This window comes from Notolepis coatsorum, assembly GCF_963971535.1.
Source record: "Notolepis coatsorum genome assembly, chromosome: 14".
NCBI lineage: Eukaryota > Metazoa > Chordata > Actinopteri > Aulopiformes > Paralepididae > Notolepis > Notolepis coatsorum.
In genome coordinates, this window is record NC_140178.1 from 99,244,677 (window position 1) to 99,265,640 (window position 20,964).

The 20,964-nt window shown below is 43.8% G+C and overlaps 1 protein-coding gene across 1 annotated transcript in view; it reads left to right on the plus strand.

Annotated features, from left to right (window-relative positions):
* The window catches only part of LOC311240991 (zinc finger protein 646), an 87,596-nt gene extending 75,823 nt beyond the window's left edge, over positions 1-11,773 (plus strand). Inside the window, exon 5 of the mRNA XM_084329634.1 lies at positions 9,675-11,773. Within this exon, the coding sequence (XP_084185760.1) occupies positions 9,675-10,102 (428 nt within the window). The 3' untranslated portion in view covers positions 10,103-11,773. The remainder of the gene's footprint in view (positions 1-9,674) is intronic.
* Positions 11,774-20,964: the final 9,191 nt, after the last annotated feature.

Here is a 20,964-nt window from a genome sequence, read left to right on the forward strand (position 1 = left end):
TCCTCCTCATTCTTCATGTGTGGCTGTGCTGTGAGAGTGTAGGTGTGTCTAAAGGACAGGTTGCATGGCTTACACTCACACTCAGGCCCTGCATGCCACGCCACGCATACACACTCACACACACACAGAGGAGGGAGAACACAAAATGGACGCCATGTAAACACAAGGGAGAGAGGATTCAAAATGGATGTTACGTATACACACAAACACGCGCACCTCTGCCACCTTGATTTGTCTGGCCTGTATTGAAATAGTGGCCTTTCTAAATGGACCCTTCTATAAGGCCCTTGAACTGTAGTTCTCTGATACCCCCCCCCCCCACACACACACAGCGGACATATTTGTAGTTTCTATTGTAACTACATGGACTACTGCTGCTACACCTGCCTGGGTCCGTGAGCATGTTGCTCTATAGAGCTGACAGGTAGACTCCTGGGACAATGGGCTTGTCAAAGCATACAGTGCTACCTTTGTCTTGGGTGGGGGATCCTGGTTGACGTGTAGTTAAGAAACCAGGCAGGAAAGACTGTCCTCATGTAATGACAGACAGACAGGGCAGGGCCAGGTTGTCAGGTATACAGGTCTGACTGACGGACAGACAGACTCACAGACAGACCGGGCAAGGTCAGGTATACAGGTCTGACTGAGGGACAGTCATATGGACAGACCGGCCAGGTATACAGGTCTGACTGACGGGACAGTCATATGGACAGACCGGGCAGGTATACAGGTCTGACTGACTGACTGACTGACGGACAGACTGACAGACCGGGCAGGGTCAGGTGGTCAGGTATGTAGGTCTGGAGGTCTGGAGGCACACAGACATTATGATGGTGTTGAAACACCCAAGAGGGGGAAAACGCATCTTGTCCGTTTCAATTCAAGGGAGCTGGTATTGATCCAATGTTGAGGTCGCTTTTATCGCTCTCTCTCACTCTCACTCGCTCTCTCTCTCCCCACACATCACATTCGACACACCATCCCATACGTGATGTTAATGATGATGTTGATTATTGTTGTGATGATGATGATGATGATTTTTTTTGATGAAAGCCTTTTATCGTGGCCTTTGTCACAATGTTTCAGACCGTTGATATTTTGAGTCCGGTTTTTAAAAAAACAAACAATTTAAACCGCATCTTTATTTTTTTTTGGAAGTGTGAGCAATACATAGCCAAGTGTAAGAGCCGTCATGTGAGCATGTATAGATCTGACGACAACGGAGGAAGTTGTGTTTTTCCTTTTTCCTTTTTATATATATATATATTTATATATATATATATATAAATACATGCAAAACCGGTTTGAAGAAACAAAGCTGTTGATGGGAGAGAGAGAGACGACGCTTTAGGACTGAACTGGTCTCTTAAAGGTTCTAACCAGTTTTAACTTGTGTGTGTGTGTCTTTGCAGCACGAAGATGAGCTTCGAAAAACCTTGTAGTCCCCTTCCCCACAGACGACAGCCTGACTCTTGATAGGCTGCCTCTTTATGACATCACACTTGTAGAATTCCTTCCTTGTCGCACCCACCCGGCCCACCTCCCATTTATTTTCAAAACTTTCTTCTGGGGCAGACTTGTACTTTTAAAAGGCGCCACAAGCCCCAAAAACCAGCTAAACGTGTATAGACCATTAAGTGGTGGTGGTTACGCACACAAAAATGGAGGGAACAAAAAAAAAAACATCAAAAAAGGAAAATAGAAGAGAGAAAAAAATACCAAGGAAAATGTATATTGTTACGCCCATGCCGGCAAATTTATTTTCTTTCATTTTTTTTTAATCCTGTATTGTAATCGTATTTCTGACTGTATTATTTACAGTACCTCTTTTATAAGAAGAAGAAAAAACGACAACAGATCCTTGTAGTAATGCATTTATTTATATTATTATTATTATTATTATTATTAACACTTGTACTGGACAGAGATAGTCTTAGAATTATGTGAGTTTAGAGCTGTGTTGTTGTAAAACACCCCCCACCCCCCTACTACCCATAATCCTCTCCTTCTACACTTCTACTTCCTGACATGGAGCCAGAAAAGATGGACTCCTCCCCCACCCCAAAAAAGAGAAAAAAAGAACACTTGCTTGTTCCACAGGACTGTCTTCTCCTTCCTGTTTTAAACTCTGGGTTTTGTCATGCATTGAGAAAAGAAATATGAAAAAATAAGTTGTTCCTGTCTCTCCTAATATCCTTGTACCGGTTTAAACACAAACAAAAATGAAAAGAGAAAAAAGAAAAGTGAAAACGTACCCAGGACACAGTTCTTTTAATGTGTGTTTTTGATTGCAGTACAGATGAGAAGTTAAGGAACTTATTACCGATGATGAATCTTTTTAATTTTTTTTAGCCTTTTACAAAAGTGATGTTGTGATGTTCTCTCCCACTCTTTCTCTCTCACTATCTCTCTCTTTCTCACCACCTCCTTTTTCTCTTTCAAATTTGACTGGGACTCGTTTATTTTTGTGTTTTTTTTTTTTTTTTTTTTTTTTTACTTTCCCCTCCGTCTTCACGAAAAAGCAAAAGGAGCTCCGGCTCGAAGGGACGACTCTGTGAAACGGTGCTTTTCAGTCCTTCGTCATTTGAAACAATTATTTTTTTAATTTTATTTTTATTTTACACTTTTATGGTAACCTGTATTTATTAGTGTTTTTTTGTTTTTATTTTACCTTTTTATTATTTAATTGCGTTTTGACTATTATCGGAAGCCTCTCTGTGTGTGTGTGTGTGTGCGTGTGTGTGGGGAAAAAAAATAACAAGTTTGTCAAAGGTTTTTTGGGAGCACAGGTGCTAGTTCAAGTCAACCGTTCAGTGACCGTTAAGTGCTGTAGGAGTTATGTGATCTTAAAACCTAGAACACAGAAATAACTGTACATTATATACACTTTTCTCCCCTTTTTTATTTTTGGCATTTCTTTCCCTCCACCACACTTTACAGTTTTATTTCTTTGGTTTCTCTCTCTCTCTGAGTGGACACTTTTACCCCTGCTTGCATTTCGAGTAGTTTATAGATGAGAAGAGAAAGAAAAAAAATATTGGTTTTTGAACAAGTATAACCCTCTTTCATTAAGTTCTAACTCTTTTCTTTTTTTGTTTTTGTTTCCATGCATATATATGTAATGCTTACTATACACTTTTATAAACTATGTTTTGATAATTCATTTCTTAACAAAACTTGTCCATATACTATAACCCTTAATGCTGAGTACTGAAAATAAATAGCTGGAAAAAGATTGAAAATCAGTGTTGTCAATCTGCTCTCCTTCCACCGGCACCCATGCGGTAGGACAGACAGACTCACGGGTAGGTCCCACTAGAAAGATGACACGCTGTAGACAGTCGATTATATATTTTAAAGGGATGGTTTTGAATTTGGGACATTTTAAAGCTGCTATAGATGATATTCAGCCGCTAGATGTCACACTAGAGCACCATTTATCCAATCGGGTGCATTCCACGTGGGGAAATGGGAAGTAGGGAGAAGGGATACACGCATGCAACTTGTAAACATTCATATTGGACCCGCAATATTTTTTTAGACTATTCAATTCATTTTTGGGGGGGAATGTAATGTTTATTCCTCACCTTTCTAAAAGCTCAGTGGATGTATTTTTCTTTTGAATGATTACATAAATGTTATCTTTAACCCTTTCTCTACCAAATGGTTAACCCTTTCACTGCCACACGACAGGGTTAACCCTTTCACCACCACACTACAGACGGTTAACGGTCTAGTGTGGTAGTGAAAGGTTAACCTTCTGTAGTGTGGTAGTAAAGCGTGAATCTGACCTGCGCACCCTACCATGGGCAGCCCTGTTCTAGACCATCGGTCCCCATCTTGGGGTTTAGATCTTCCTGCTGGAGGCTCCAAAGAGGTCATAGGGGGCATTTTAGGAGCTACACTGTATCTGTAGTTGAGCCACTAATGCAAGTCATGAGTTTGTTTTCACTGGATACCTCACACTGCATATACTGTAGTAGGGCTGCTTGATTATGGCAAAAATCATAATCACCATTATTAAACTTTATTACTCCTTGATTTGAGAATATCATATGCGTTTATTGTACTTTAACACTTGCGTTTCTTCGTGGTGCAGCCACGACTGTTAACAAATCTTGCACAGTATTTGATCTTGTTCCAAGTCCAAAACCAGTGTTTTCAGACAATTTAATTTGAACCTTCTTGACCGAAAGGCTGCTTTTCTGTCGGCTTCTACAAAGACGTTTCAAAGTACCTGAAGAAACGTGCTGTGGCTCCATCCTTCCCCTCAACACCAGCTGGGCTGGGCGAGGGTGAAAGAAGGGTGCACTGCATTTACAACACAAGACAAAATGAGAGCAACACGGCATGTGGCACAATAATAGTTGTATCTCTATTATCTTGTTTTCATGATCGTGGGAAGCCAAAATCTAAATTGAAACGTGATTAATCACCCAGCCCTACCGTATAGCTCCATATAGATTGTTTAATCACCAATGTTTTGACGGAGAACTGTCTTCATCGGGGTATGAAAGCAGTTCACAGTTGAAACATTACTGATGATGTTTATAGTGCTGGTGAATCTTGGGCTGAAAGGTAATAAACGCATCTCTCCATCACATGGTATCAACATATCGTTCCAAAGAAATGGACGATGGAAAGCTTCACCAACTGGAGTTTCCCTTCAATGGTTCTCAACCTGGTACGAGTGAATCTGGTTATAATCCCACGTGGTTTTACTTGTGCGTTTTACCCTTGTTGATTCCTCTACAGTTGATACAGTATAGGCAGACTACAGCAGCGTATTGCCTTGACCGCCCCTTGTTGCATCATCGCGAAAGGCTTTTGAGTTTTACACGTGTGCTGAACTGGACCTTGGGAGTTTTACAGATGCGCTCAACTGGACCTTGGAGCTACAAGGCAGTGGTTCTCAAAGTGGGGTTCAAGGACCCACAGGGCTGAATGAGGGGCAAAAACGGTGAATGGTTCAATTCCACTTATTTGATTCACTAGAGGCCCAGAGAATGAATAAGAACCACAAAGTTTTACTATTGCCTTGTCTCCACTAGCCAGGCTTTAGCTGTGCTGTGGCCTGTCTGGCAAACGGTGAGCGTCTCCATTGTCTTTAGAACCTGGTCAAACCTGGCCTGACCTGTTGTATCATCACAGCTTAGCTTGTGTGCAACAGTTGGTGGTTTTGAAAATTTGTAAGGGTCCCTAGGCCTAGCAACCGGAGAGTTTACAAGGAATGCAAATGGAGACGCAAACCCAACCATACTATATTATGCTAGAGCTAGACCATGACTAGCCCCAACCAGGCTGAACATGGCTAATGGAGACGAGGCATTTGTCCATGGTCATCGACACCCTCCTTGACGGTATACAGTTATGGGAAGTGTCTTCTCAGATGAGGGACAAAATGTCACCAAATGAGGGGGTGTGGCCTGATGTGAATCAATGTGGTCCATGACCTGATGCAAGTTTGAGAAGGAACCACTCAGGAGGAGCGAGGTAGGGTTAGAACCGATAAACGGGCAACTTTCCACACTAATGGAGATGGGCAATATTGCCTTCAGGAGAGTTTAGTATTATTAAATGGAATCAAATCATTATGGATGAGATGGTGGGTTAGAAAGGCCTCAATTAAATTAGTTTTTTCTTTTTTTATACAAATTGCCCACATTTATTGCCTCTGAATATTGCGTGTGTATCGTTGCCTTTTAGATGGAGTTGAGCCGCTTCAAAAAGGCCAGAATCAAACTGGTCCCCTCACCTCTCTACTCCTGAAATATCTGTTCCACACACACATTCAGAGAACAGGGATAATACCAGATCATGTTTTTTTTCTTCAGAGGTGTTCTAAGGGCGCCTTGATCTATAAATGTGTCTAGCAAGGAGCCCTTTGATATTATGTACCCTTGAAGGCTGTCTTACCCAGGACAGAAGTATCTCGTATTTTATTGAGTTCTAATAATGGAGCGGTACACGGGGGGGGGGGGGGCGACATTGGAAGTTGAACTGCTTCATCTAATTCATACCAACATGGTGCTACATATCAATCACTCACATTGGCAGAGGTATACACTCTGTAGAGACCACACCGAGCATTCACAGTCCAGGCTTAGATTTCTGGGTGAGCTGTAGAGACTTCCCTTCATTTTCTCCAGGTTCTCAAGAGTAGGAAATTCATGTTGAATTTGAAAGGAGTACCGCTATTCTAGCTACTTCACTTTCTGTACATCTTGGTCATCAGACGGTCTTCGGGGGACTGTAGAGACCACGCCAGGCGTTTTCCAGTTCAGGCTGGCATCTGTGGGTGTTCTTTTTCAGAATGTTGCAGATCAACATCCCTTTCATATTTCTCTGCTGTTCTCCGCATCCTCTGCCTCACGTTCTCATCTTATGGTTTTTAAGTCCCGTCGCGTCTCCTGTCCTGTCTCTGCACGTACACAATAAAGATTTGTGCTTGATGGAAAATATCTGATATTGCTGATGTAATGTAATTTACACACTTAATGAAATGTATCCTGTCATTGTAAATATTCTGTGGAAGCATGAGGTGTTGTGTCAGTCATGATCATTGAGTTTATAATGGATCATTAAAGGTGCTATAGATAACATTCAGCCACTAGATGTCGCACTAGAGCACTGGTATGCGTGCCATTAGCGTTAGCCACGCTTCTAGGCCTCTTTTCTTTAGGAAAATAAAAATATTAATATATATTTTTAATTATATTCAACTAAGAGGTTGGCCAGTCGACTACGGCTCCTTTCGAACGATTAGTCGACTAATCGATTAACAGCCCTAGTTCATAGATGTACATTATTCCAATTTAATGATAATTGATATGAGTTTGAGTTTCACTTTACTAAAGGTGCTATTAATAACATTATTTTTTTGGATAAAATAATTTTATTTTCCATTTTTCTATTTAAACGAAACACAATACAGTAACAACAATAATATACAAGACATCACAGGACAGTACTTCAGCAATAATAGTTATAATAACGACAAGACAATTAGAAATAATACAAATAATAAATACAGAATATAAAAATCGAATTATATTAATAACATCTTTATGTAGAGTAGCATTTATGAGAAAAAGGTGTGTAATAAAAGTTGCTTTAACCCCATAAAACTATTTATTAATAAATGTATCATTTAAAAAAAAAAAAGTTGGCGGGTCCAAAATAAATGTTGCGTCCATGTATATCCTCCCTACTTCCCATTCCCCCACATGGAATGCACCTGATTGGATAAATGACATGCTGGTGCTCTAGTGAGACATCTAGTGGCTCAATGTTATCTATAGAAACTTTAAAGCACCAATCTCCGTTTTTTGGGGGGAAACGGCGCCTTCTATAGTTTTGTTACTAAGGCTGAGACGCTATGCCATTTTGAAGAATAGATAAATTGGGGACAAAATTATTGATAAATATAGATTTTTTTATTATTCTGCATGTGTAAAAAAATATTAAAAATTATAATACTTTTCTGTGGGTTCTTAAACATTTAAAAAATTATTATTTAACGTTAGTTTGTGTGTGTGTCACGTGCACTCACTCGTTTTTGCAATGCTGTAGTTGTCCCACGACACACACACGTTAAATAATAGTTTAAATTTTTTTTAAGAAAAAAGTATTAAAACTTTTTTGTGTTTTATTTTTACACAGGCAAACAAATCGTTAAGTGAAGCCACTTATCGATTTCACACAGTTATCGATAAGTGGTCTCAGCCTTATTTGTTACCATACACACTGAAGGCTGAAGGAGCTACCGACATTGTCTCAGTGAGAGTGAAACATTACGCTAGCAAGGTGAATTATTAGAGCTTGTGATTATAATAGGAACAAGAATGTTTTTGCAACTACAGAGCATATTGATAATAAACGGTTATGAATTGGCCCCCTCCGCAACACCCATGTTGTCATTCTGTGTGGTGGTGGTTTCCAGAAACCAGAGATTGGTTAGAGAACCAATAAATCCAAGATAATTAAGAGCCATAACCCTTGGAGTAGGCAAAACCGTATTCACAGAGGCTCCGCTCTCTAAAGCCTTTGTAGATATACGCAGGCATGCAGTGGTGGTCAAACGCGGTTAAACGCCGTTTAGGCTACGTCACTGAGGCAGAAGTGCGCGCATCCTATTATTATGCAAAGTCTAGGTGATAAGTGCCGGCCGGGGTATACGGCGCGACGACACAAAAATGACTCGTTGCGCCGTATACCCCGGCTGGCACTTATCACCTAGACTGTGTGTGGAGTGTTGGGCGTGTGTTATGTGACAAAAGACCGCCCGTCTCGTCCCCATCTCCGCCTCATGAAAGAGGAGAGAGACGTGTGCGTGGGTGGGAGCGCGCGTGCACGTGGCGTTTGGCCTTGGCCCATATTACAACTGCACCACTGGATATACGCATAATAACGTGATCATTTGAATCCAATCATGATCCGAACATGGCCCACTGACTACGGCTCAAACTCCTGAGGAATTCAAACCATTTTGATTAGCGATATGGAGATTCTGCAGAACATGTTCTTTACCCAGATATGAGTCCACACGTTCACTTTCACCAGTAGCTCCCGTGGTCGCCGATCGTGGTAGAACGAAGACATTTCTTCTGTGTTTTCTCAAATCAAATCACGAAGAAGGTGTAAACAACACGAATGGAGCCAACGGTACAAGAGCTTTTACTTCTATTTACATTATATTCACGCAAAGAGGAACCGTTCTACGGCAGGTCCTCTCTCAATGTAATTTGGTATGAAGCTTTTAATTTGAACTAGGACCCATGCAGGCCTCCTGGGAGGGAATCAAACCGTGTAACACGCACGCATTTTGTCATTGTTTTGCTTTGTCTTTTCCACGGCACCGCAGGCGCATGTTCACACTGTTCAGCGAGTCTTCAAATTGGAGCCCATTGTTTCTTTTCAACAGGGATGTTAAACCTTTTTCATGGCATTGAACCTCCCCCCCCCTCCAAGCTCGGTCTCGAGAGACCATGCCTTCCAGTGCTCCGTCCTCCCACTGCCTTCCACCCACCTCCTCTAGAGACCCGGACGACTTTGAGACTAGTTCAGCTTTCTTAACCCCGTCAGGCGTTAACGGTCTCACGTCAGATTTAGAATTCCGACGGCTGACCTTTCAAACGACGACGTCATCAAATGGCCCACTGATCATTGAGTTGTAACATTCCAAGAGAAACCTGAAACCGGAAAGGGTTCAAGTGGATCGCGACCTCAAACGTGTCGCCAGGCCTGTGTCTCTGGTCGCTGTGCACCTTGAGAAGAGCACAGAATCCCAGGGAAAGACCAAACTGAATTTGGGTCACGGTGGCAGACTGGATTTGAATCCAACAGACTTGCTCTTTTGAAGCCGAATCCCCCTGACCTTGCAAGACGAGCTTCTACCAGTCCTACAAAAGGGAATTCATCAAAGCCCTTTGTTTTATCTTTGCCCTTTTTCATTTATTTGTTTCTTTTCTGCCTTTTATCTCACCATATTAGTTTGGAGTTCTTTTTTTCCGTCCACAATTCGTTTAAAATGTATACGTGGACATTTAAATGAATCATTATACTAACACACGCAGCAAGACACACAAGCTGAATACAAAGAAGGAAGGATTTCTATATTCCAAGATCATGTCGCAAGTTAATCTGAAATCTCCGTCTCTCTCTCTCTCCTCCAGATCTGAGCCCCGCGGATTCCACCGGCAGCACCAAGAGCTACGCGTGTACCCAGTGCGGTCGCACCTACCGCCACGCTAGCTCCCTGCTCAACCACAAGAACAGCCACAAGACGGGCACCTACTTCTGCAACTCCTGTCAGAAGGAGTTCCCCAACCTCATGTCCCTCAAGAACCACCGGCGCATCCACACCGAGCCCAAGCGCTACCAGTGCACCGACTGCGGCAAGTCCTTCCGCGTCTCCACGGCGCTCGTCTGTCACCGCAGGATCCACACCAAGGAGAAGCCGTTCTCCTGTCAGCAGTGCGACAAGCGCTTCACCTCCAGGTCCAACCTGAGGCACCACATGAAGGTGCACTGGAGCGGCCCGTCTCTGTCCCGGGGCGCCTCCTCCGCCTTCCTCACCATCCCCTCGCGACCGTTCCTCTAAAGACACGCCGTGTCCCACCATCCTAACCGTTCCTCTAAAGACACGCCGTGTCCCACCATCCTAACCGTTACTCTAAAGACACGCCGTGTCCCACCATCCTAACCGTTCCCTTAAAGAGACGACCTCCGCCCCGTCCACCATCCTAACCGCTCCCTTAAAGAGACGACCTCCGCCCCGTCCACCATCCTAACCGCTCCCTTAAAGAGACGACCTCCGCCCCGTCCACCATCCTAACCGTTCCTTTAAAGTTATTATGACCTCTGAATCCACCATCTTAAGGCCATCCCCTCTAGACATCCGCAGCGTGGAGGTTGTGGTAATCCACTTAAACCCACAGAGAATTAGTTGCTGCCTTAAATAAAACATGTGCGAGCAACTGTAAGGATATGACCTCACCGCGCCTTCATGGTTTATTCTCTAAACATCTACGGTTTTGTGGCTCAAACAACCCACAGGAGAGGGGACATGGGCTTAGGGGCAGGAAGAACTCTTTAAAAAAAAATTATATATATTTTTTTATCAGTATTTTGGATTGTTTTTGGACATGAAACTCCCATTGATCAGCTGTCATCATTGTCTCAAGACCTTCATCCCCATATCCCAATTGATATGAACATAAGGAAGTTTGTGTTCTGGAGACGAGGTGCTACCTTGTATAAAATACGGACTGGTGCGAAGCAAACATGAGTATCTCACCTAAGCAATGCTGCCGCTCCCTTTCCTCTCGATATAGGTTTGTGGGGAAAAAGGGAAAGTTTATGTTCAAGCAGGCAGTTAGTTCCAAAAGGTGAGTGGTGCTAGCTTAAAGCAGTGGTGCTAGCTTAACGGAACATGCTAACTTTTGGGGAAATTAGCTTATTTGCAGTCATACAAGAAGATACTGTACTTCTCATCTCTGTGTGTGTGCAGTACAGAGATACCTACAGTATGCTAGCTTACACAATGACTTGAAGTGGATACGGACCATTAGCCTACCGTCAAAAGTAACAAAATACACTTTCCAACTATTCCAAAACTGTCTCATTTATATGTTTTGACTTATGTACCGCCTCGGCCTCCTCTGTGAATTCTGGTTAAAATACGGTTCTGGATCTTGGTTTGTCCAGAATTCATCCATGATTAGCAGTCGTTCTTCTGTAGGTTAGCTGGTCACATTGGTTTTGTTGACGGAAGTTACAACAGGGTTTTAGAGGTGCTGCATGCAATCACTGCACCCAACAGGTGGTTGTTTGTCAAGAAAATTTTGTTAGTTTTGACGGCGGGCTAATGGTTTGTATCCACTTCCAGTCATTGAGTGAGCTAGCCAGCATGCTGCAGGCCTCTCTCTCTCTGCACTGAACGCACAGAGATGAGAAGGCTATCTATCTTCTTGTCTTGACTCTAAGGAAGACGGAAAATTAGCTAATTTCCCCCAAAGTTGGCGTGTCCCTTTGAAGTAAACCAGCATGAGCAAACTCATCTGAAGGACCCTCCCATTTTACCTCCGTCCCGGCAAGGATACTAATACTAATATTTGATGGTATGTTCATGAGCCCATCCCTGCAGTTCCCCACTCACTTCCATCTGACAATTCGATCTCTTTCATGGAGCTCCAATTCTCTTTCCTGTAAAGAATCCCTTGCGACATGTTGGCCGGCTCTGTTTACCCTTTAACGGTAAACGGGGCACCAAGGTTCTCTCACCTTTGACATTGAATAAGGACACTTATGGTCGTCGTCGTCGCCCCCCCCCCCCCCCCCCCCACTGACTGCGAACGGCGCTCCCAAGTTTCTCCACTGACAACAGCGCTCTCTCCGTTGTCAGTGAACAGGATTGTAATGGTTTCTCTCTGTGTACAGTAAATGGTGCTCTAGGATTCCCCTACTGACGGCGAACAGTGCTCCGAGATGCTCTCTCCATTGACACTGAATAGAGCTGACGTTCTCTTCATTTACAGCAGACAGGACCCTGTGCTGGGGTTCTGAGTTCCTCCATTGCAGGGGCTTGAATGGGCTGGGAGGGGCTTGAATGGACTGGGAGGGGCTTGAAGGGACTGGGAGGGGCTTGAAGGGACTGGGAGGGGCTCTGTGTTTTGCCGTTGACAATAAACGGGGCTCCTAACAGTTCTTTCTCTCCGGTGACAATGAACAGAGCTCTTAAGATCTTATTTCCAGATAGGAATTCGGCCCCCAAAGTTTCTCTCTCTCTGAGTCTAAATGGGAATCTTGAGGCCCTTTGGTGGCAAATGTGGTCCTGGAGGTCTGCAGAGGTGGAGCTCTGCATCTGGTCTGTCAGCAGAGGTCGAAATATCCTCTCCTGAGCACCGTCTCTCTCTCTCCGACCAGAGCGATGAAGTGGTCAACATGGTGGTTCTGCATCCTCTGTCACATCACGCCTCACATGTCCCTCCTCTTCAGCAGGCTTGACTATCTTATCACACATGTGGCTGACTGTCGAAGCTGTTGATCATCCTCTCCGCGTCACTCCTGATGTTTGACCGGTGAGTTTCACCGAATGGGTCTCGGCTAACATGGAAAGGGTACACACACAACAAAAACAACAAGCAAGAAAACCTGTTCTTTCAGGAGTCGTCAAACCTCCCCAGAGTCTGACAGACATTCAGTCCAACAGAGGGAGATCTCTGGGGGTTTTCCGAGGTTACCGGAGGTGTCGCGATCTCCCCTTTCCACCACCTCCACCGCCTCCTTCTCCTCTTTGACCTTCACCTCCCTCGGTGGTCAAGGAGCAGACCAATGGAGTGGAGTTGATTCAGATGTAAAATACCACAGATCAAGTGAATGTTGTGTAGCCAACACAACCAACTGGGCAGTGTACATATAGCATCCACACACCTCTGGCAGCTACATAACCCGCTGAGAGAGGAGAGCAGCTGAACTGACAGGCGGCTCTGCGCTGTTTCACATGTGAGCTGAACTGAAGGGGCTCTGCTCTGTTTCACATGTGAGCTGAACTGAAGGGGCTCTGTGCTGTTTCACATGTGAGCTGAACTGAAGGGGCTCTGCTCTGTTTCACATGTGAGCTGAACTGAAGGGGCTCTGTGCTGTTTCACATGTGAGCTGAACTGAAGGGGCTCTGTGCTGTTTCACATGTGAGCTGAACTGAAGGGGCTCTGTGCTGTTTCACATGTGAGCTGAACTGAAGGGGCTCTGTGCTGTTTCACATGTGAGCTGAACTGAAGGGGCTCTGCGCTGTTTCACATGTGAGCTGAACTGAAGGGGCTCTGCTCTGTTTCACATGTGAGCTGAACTGAAGGGGCTCTGCTCTGTTTCACATGTGAGCTGAACTGAAGGGGCTCTGTGCTGTTTCACATGTGAGCTGAACTGAAGGGCGGCTCTGCGCTGTTTCACATGTGAGCTGAACTGAAGGGGCTCTGTGCTGTTTCACATGTGAGCTGAACTGAAGGGGCTCTGCTCTGTTTCACATGTGAGCTGAACTGAAGGGGCTCTGTGCTGTTTCACATGTGATCTGAACTGACGGGGCGGCTCTGCGCTGTTTCACATGTGAGCTGAACTGAAGGGGCTCTGCGCTGTTTCACATGTGAGCTGAACTGAAGGGGCTCTGTGCTGTTTCACATGTGAGCTGAACTGAAGGGGCTCTGCGCTGTTTCACATGTGAGCTGAACTGAAGGGGCTCTGCGCTGTTTCACATGTGAGCTGAACTGAAGGGGCTCTGCGCTGTTTCACATGTGAGCTGAACTGAAGGGCGGCTCTGCGCTGTTTCACATGTGAGCTGAACTGAAGGGCGGCTCTGCGCTGTTTCACATGTGAGCTGAACTGAAGGGGCTCTGTGCTGTTTCACATGTGAGCTGAACTGAAGGGCGGCTCTGCGCTGTTTCACATGTGAGCTGAACTGAAGGGGCTCTGTGCTGTTTCTTGTGGTTCCAACTGTTTTTAAACTGGTGTGTTTCTTGCAACCCGACGGTTACCTTATTGTTCTATTATAAAACGTCAGCCTGGCTCTTTAAAAGGGATAGTTCTCTAAAAACTACAACTCATTATTCCCTCTCTCTCTCTCTCCCTCTCTCCCTCTCTCTCTCTCTCTCTCTCTCTCTCTCTCTCTCTCTCTCTCTCGCTCTCTCTCTCTCTCTCTCTCTCTCTCTCTCTCTCTCTCTCTCTCTCTCTCTCTCTCTCTCCCCCCCTCCCTCTCTCCCCCTGGTGGTTGTCTTCATGTACAAAGCTAATGCTCAGGAGCCATATTGTTTTGTCCCTGAAGAGAATCACTGAGATAAACAGGTAAAAAAAAAGAAATTACCTACTTACCAGCTACTTGTAATGTCCCCTTTCAGAGATGAGTTTGTTTTTCCGGTGAACTATTCCTTTAAATCAGCGTTTGTGTTTTCAGCATCATTATTTGTATATTACTCGTTTTCTTTTGGGTTTCTAGGCACCTGTATTTTAAATGACGTGCCTGAAGTATATAGATACAAGGTTGTGGTGCAAAGGAAAATAAGAAAAGTAGAATGAAAAAGTGATCATGTGATCAAACAGTATGTTCTTTGCTTTCACTCGATGTTGTAATCCACCCCACGGCAGCCATTTTTGGGGCAGCCATTTTGCGTCCTTCCTGGTTTGCGTCGATACACGCAGCACACACAGTCACACCACGGCGTACAGCTGAGCGGCTAGTGCCGCTGCCGCTATATCACTATGACTGTTAGCATTACAAAGTTACAAACTACTATCTTACAATATACTGACAGCCATGTGAATTTCACCGAAACTCCGCCCACTGTCTGTGTGTGTGTGTGTGTGTGACCAGTTTAAATCAGTCGGGTATGCAAAATTGTACAAGTGAAAGCGGTCGATAGAAATGTAGCAGTAGACTGTTGATGGTGTTTGGTTAGGTCATATGTATGCCTTTTTTGTATATTCAAACTGCAGATCATTGTAGAATGCATTTATTTATATCGACTTGTAATGGTGGTGCTATTAACAGGACAGTTTAGGACCCCCTGGCGATTACGTTTGATGAAAATGGCTTTAAATAAATGTCTCTTCCTCAAAGAGTCAATCAGCCACTAAAGTTGAAACATTGGTAAAAAAAAAAAAAAAGCTATAATAAGCACCTGCTTTAAGTTTTTAAAACACTTTCATGTAATCCTACTATTAAAATGATCCCAAACATTAGAACTAGTTGAGGGAAACTCAATTAATCTTCCCAAGCATTCAAAAGGCCTTGGAAAGTTGAACTACTTTACTCATTAGAAGGTGAAACAAGCACTTCATTATTTTGTAGTGTTTTATTTGAAACCTATTTGTTGTTAAGTTCTGGTCTGGTGATCATCCACGGCCCACAGATCCATTCTACAGCTTGTACCGACGAGGACGAAGCCACCCCCACACCCCAGCTTTAACCCTTTCACTACAGAAGGTGAAAGTGTTAATGAAGATATCAATGTACACCAGGGACATATCCCTCCTACATACAGTACATGTACACATAGTCTTCTAAACACATCTATTTCTTCAGAGAGAGGTCAGAGGTCAAAGGGTGGCCTGCAGTGCCACGCCCCTGGAGATAGGAGAGGTAGGAGGATGGAGAGAGAGAAGGAGGAGGATGGAGAGAGAGAAGGAGGAGGATGGAGAGAGAGAGAGGAAGGCAGGGTGGACGGAGGGCGACCGGTTCTCATTTACTTTGCTTGCTCACATAGTTATTGTTATTAGATAACAAATGAAAAATGACAATATAACTCTAATTTTATCTAGATGTCAGATTCAAGCAGAATTCAACTAAAGTAAACGCCATCCATTGGCTTCCTACTAGAAACGATGTGACGCATAGGCCACGTTTTTAACCCTTTCACTGCCACACGACAGCCGGTTAACACTTTACTATCACACAACCGACGGCGATGCTCCATCATTAGCATCATTAGCTCCGCAGCCGCGGAGTGTGATAGTAAAGGGCTAACCTGTCGTGTGGCAGTGAAAGGGTTAAGAACATGGGATTTGTTATAAACTGGGAGTTCTTTCAGTCAAACCACAAAACCACTGGCATCAGTGTTTGGTTTATGAGATGAGGCTATTGGAAGCAACTCTTAGCATCATGCTAAACATGCTAACGGTAGTCAACAAAGGCTAAGTCACATGTAAGTCAACCAATGGGACACAGGGCTACGGCACATGCTCAGACTGGTGGAGTGTTAAAGGGACCAAATTGGAATGGACATTTTAAAGACAAATTTTAACTGTGCCATGTGTTATACCACAATATTTCACAGGATATGATATGATGGCAGTGACATCTCCTCCATGTGTTCTCCTTGGTGATCAACAGGAAGTTATTGTATTATTGTATCAAAAAACACAATTTTGAATAAAAAACGAATTTGTATTCATTAAAATAATTATGAGATGTATTTTGTGCTGCAATTCCAAATGAAAAGACGTGGTTCATTTGAATGTATTTTTAACGTTCGAAATCGCAGCGCAAAGTACAACCCTTGTGATTTTAAACGACAGCCTGGTAGACGACACAGTAGCACGCCATAAGAACGGCGTCTGTGTGTTTTCCCGCCAAAAGCAGACGTGACCACGACAAAAAGCCAAAGTATCCGGATTCACCCCTCATCACTTCCTGTGACGTAGAGTTCACCCCTCATCACTTCCTGTGACTTAGAGTTCACCCCTCATCACTTCCTGTGACGTAGAGTTCACCCCTCATCACTTCCTGTGACTTAGAGTTCACCCCTCATCACTTCCTGTGACGTAGAGTTCACCCGTCATCACTTCCTGTCACTTAGCTTCATCATCCTCATCATCAGCTGTCCTGTAGGTAGGCTACTTCATTGTTGTACTTTATTCTCATGGTTATGGACAGTTCAGTCCATAACCAGGCCAGTGATCAAAGCGAGAAGCAGGCCAGCCAATACTTTGTTGACAATATTGTCAAGAGAAAGATCCCAGAGCTACCCTGAGGGAAGTTGAACGTTGTCTAATTTTTATTGTATCATTCAAAGGGGACATTAGGATTTCCCTGCAGGAAAAACAAAGGACAAACATTTTTCAGAAACAATAGAGAATTTCTATTGGTTTTAATGTTTTTTATTGGTTTTTTGTAGTGGTTTCTATTGAAATGTATCCTAATGGTTTCTATGGGTCATCCTAAATGAGGATGATGTTGGAATATGTCATGTCCAACAGATATTGCACCATTAGGACAACCGATATTGGCTTCAGTGTTTTCATAGACAGTTTGCGTGCGTGTGTGTGTGTAAGTGTGTAAACTGGGATAGTCCAAGTCTGAAAAGGTGGGGCCTTACAAAAAATTTAGCTTTTGGTAACCATGACTGTCCTCTACTGGTAGCCATGTCTGTCCTCTACTGGTAGCCATGTCTGTCCTCTACTGGTAGCCATGTCTGTCCTCTACTGGTAGCCATGTCTGTCCTCTACTGGTAATCTTGTCTGTCCTCTACTGGTAACCATGTCTACTCTCTACTGGTAAACATATTTACCCTCTACTGGTAACCATTTGCAAACTAGTGGGATCGTTCGGTTTATTCCATATATACAGTATACAGTACATAATAGGCTACACCACATATGAGCTGCAGGTTTGCTGCAAACGTGTCATTCTGTGTTTTGTCAACAGCGGCGTTCATTCTCACCAGACATAACATCTATATCTTACTGACCAACTTACCTCACTGCCGTTCTCTCTTTCATTCTAAACGCTTTAGGCGTGTAGAAGCATCTCTCCGAACACACAGCCTGGTCTCTACAGTTTCTAGAAGCATCTCTCCGAACACACAGCCTGGTCTCTACAGTTTCTAGAAGCATCTCTCCGAACACACAGCCTGGTCTCTACAGTTTCTAGAAGCATCTCTCCGAACACACAGCCTGGTCTCTACAGTTTCTAGAAGCATCTCTCCGAACACACAGCCTGGTCTCTACAGTTTCTAGAAGCATCTCTCCGAACACACAGCCTGGTCTTTACAGTTTCTAGAAGCATCTCTCCGAACACACAGCCTGGTCTCTACAGTTTCTAGAAGCATCTCTCCGAACACACAGCGTGGTCTCTACAGTTTCTAGAAGCATCTCTCCGAACACACAGCCTGGTCTCTACAGTTTCTAGAAGCATCTCTCCGAACACACAGCCTGGTCTCTACAGTTTCTCGTTGCTGGGGTTATTCGTGAGGCTGCAGTACAAACAAATAGCTTTGTGCTTCCTGATACCTGCGTGTATATGAACACCATTCTCATCCCGTATTCCATGCCAGGAGGGAAACAGACGATTTGAAGTCTTGCAAACCTGCACTATAGAACCTTTTCATTTAACCCTTTCACTACCACACTACCAAATGGTTAACCCTTTCACTGCGACAATACAGAAGGACTGCCACTCGACAAAGGGCAGTACAGAAGGTTAACCCTTTCACTACCACACTACAGACGGTTAACCGTCTGTAGTGTGGTAGTGAAAGGTTAACCTTCTGTAGTGTGGTAGTGAAAGGCTTAAAGGGGACATGTACTGCTATTCCTAGCACTATTTGGGCAACTTTACACAATTCCTGTGAGTGTATTGAAGACATTTGTACGTTTCTTTTCAAAAAAATGCATTGTTTTATATTTCTAATCAAGTACTCAAAACCATCATTTTTCAGCTTCAAGATTTCAGGCTGTTATGGCCTGGCTCCGCCCATAAGCACTTTGAGTGACAGTCAGTCCACACAGTCTGCGACTGGTAGACAGATAGAGAGAGAGGGAGGGGGTGGGGGTGAGAGAGAGAGAGAGAAAAAAAGACAGGCCGTTCTTTTTTTCTCTGCCTCGTGCTGCGCGGCAGCTTGTGGGGGGGGGGGGCCTTCCTTCCTCCCCCAAGTGCTCCTGAATGCTCTCTATCTCTCTCTCTCTCTCTCCCTCCAGAGTGCATGCAGAGTATGAGGAAGTGGTTTCCACTCGCTGTGTACAGTCAGTCTATGTAGATTGTGGGCGGGCATTAGCTACAACCACAGAGTCAATCACATCACTGTCTGCTACCCAGAGCCTGAGAAACGTTATTCAGGCCTTCAAATCAGGATGGCCTAATTTACTGGAGAAGGAAATGATCTGAGCTGAATCAGAGCAATCCGCCAAGATGGTATTTAGACACTAAAACACATTGATACGAACTCCTATTACTATAATACAATGCTAGAGACTGAAAAATGACATTTATAGTACATGTCCCCTTTAAGCATAATGGCTTCTGTAGAAAGTTAAACCACTGCGTTGAGTCGAGAAAGAATCATCCCAACAGCGACGGTGAAATCGCTCCATACAATCTCTTCAGCTCTGCAGATTTAAAGTCATAGAAAATCTTAAATCTAGCTGTCTCACAGATTTAATATCTTGCTCTTGGAATCACCCCATCCCATTTACATTTTCTACAGATGTTTTATCATCCATATGGAGAACAGATCTGTACCATTGAATAGTTAACTATCAGATGTTTTGTGTCTGTGTGGAAATTCTGCTTATTTGACACAGATTTTAGTAGCGCTGTCCTCAACTACTAGAGACGTTCTCATCCACACATGCACAGAACATTAAATAGAGACTAACTAGCCACATCAAAACCGAATTAGTTTGTTTTGTTCTAATAGTGAATATTTTTTTTTAATTATCTTTTTCCTCATTCTTTTTCCGATTTTCTCCCAACCCAATGTTAGTCGTTATGCCAATTCCCAATCCCCTTCCTGGTTGTTGCGCACTCTACCCCCTACCGTCGGTCCGGGAGGGCGGAGACTATCACATGCTTCCTCCGACACATGTGTAGCCAGCCCACCGCTTCTTTTCACCTGGCAGCGCGGACTCTCACTGGGAGAGTGTAACGTGTGGAAGGTCACACTACCTCTCCTAGATCCTTCCCTTGCTGTGCAGGCGCCCCGACCGAACTGTAGGAGTTGCTGTTTACAACGACCAGGACCCACCCTCGCCGGGTTTCCCACCCGCTAACACGGCCAATTGTGTTAGTATGGACGGTCGGCCAACCCGGAAGCACCACAGCTGGATTCGATCCCACTGTCTCTGTGGTGGTAGACTGCACTACCCGGCCGCCCTCTTTACTTGTTTCCATGGTAACTACAATAATACCCATATGCCTCTGCGTTTGAAGACCAGTCTTGAGCGAACGCTGCAGAGCTGAGAGGATGACTTTACGAAAGCCCAAATAGTCAAAACAACAGACATATTATTTGAATTATAATATTCATGATTACCTGACCAGTTTTCATGTTTTCAACGTTTTTGTTCACGGCCACAATGAAATCCTATTCACATCAAAAACCTATTTAGTTTGTTTTGCTCTAATATTCTAATTGTATTTAATGTTATGTCTTTGTTTACCTTTTCATCACTTCATCATATTTTATTTCTTGTTTATTTAGGCGAGATACCTTTTATCAGCCTCTAGAGGGGGTTTCATCTCACCTGAAAAGCTGTTTCACTCATTACTTCTGCTCTGCGTTTAAGGGGAGGAGGAGCCACATCTAACGAGTAAAGTCTTCACTTAAAATATACTTTATTGAGTTTTTACTGAAACATAGTATTTTGTTCAGTGAGGCTGGTTTTACTAAAACACAGTATTCTATTCAGTAAGGCTGGTGAAGTGAAGACAATGATTTGTCCCATTGTGTGAACAAAAAAAAGGTTTAAAACCACCACCCATATTGGTGAAGTATCTTTGAAATAAAGGCTGCTGATGAGTGATCATCTAGCCTCCTAAGTCACAGTAAAACGTCATTGATTGTGTGAGCTGTAGTCTTAGATCAGTGCTCTTATTCTGAAATTATTTCTGTACCGTTCACTTTAGCTATACTCGCAACGGCATCTTTTTATGGCATCTATTTTTCTTTTCCTGTAAAGACCCAGCCTTACCTGCTTCCT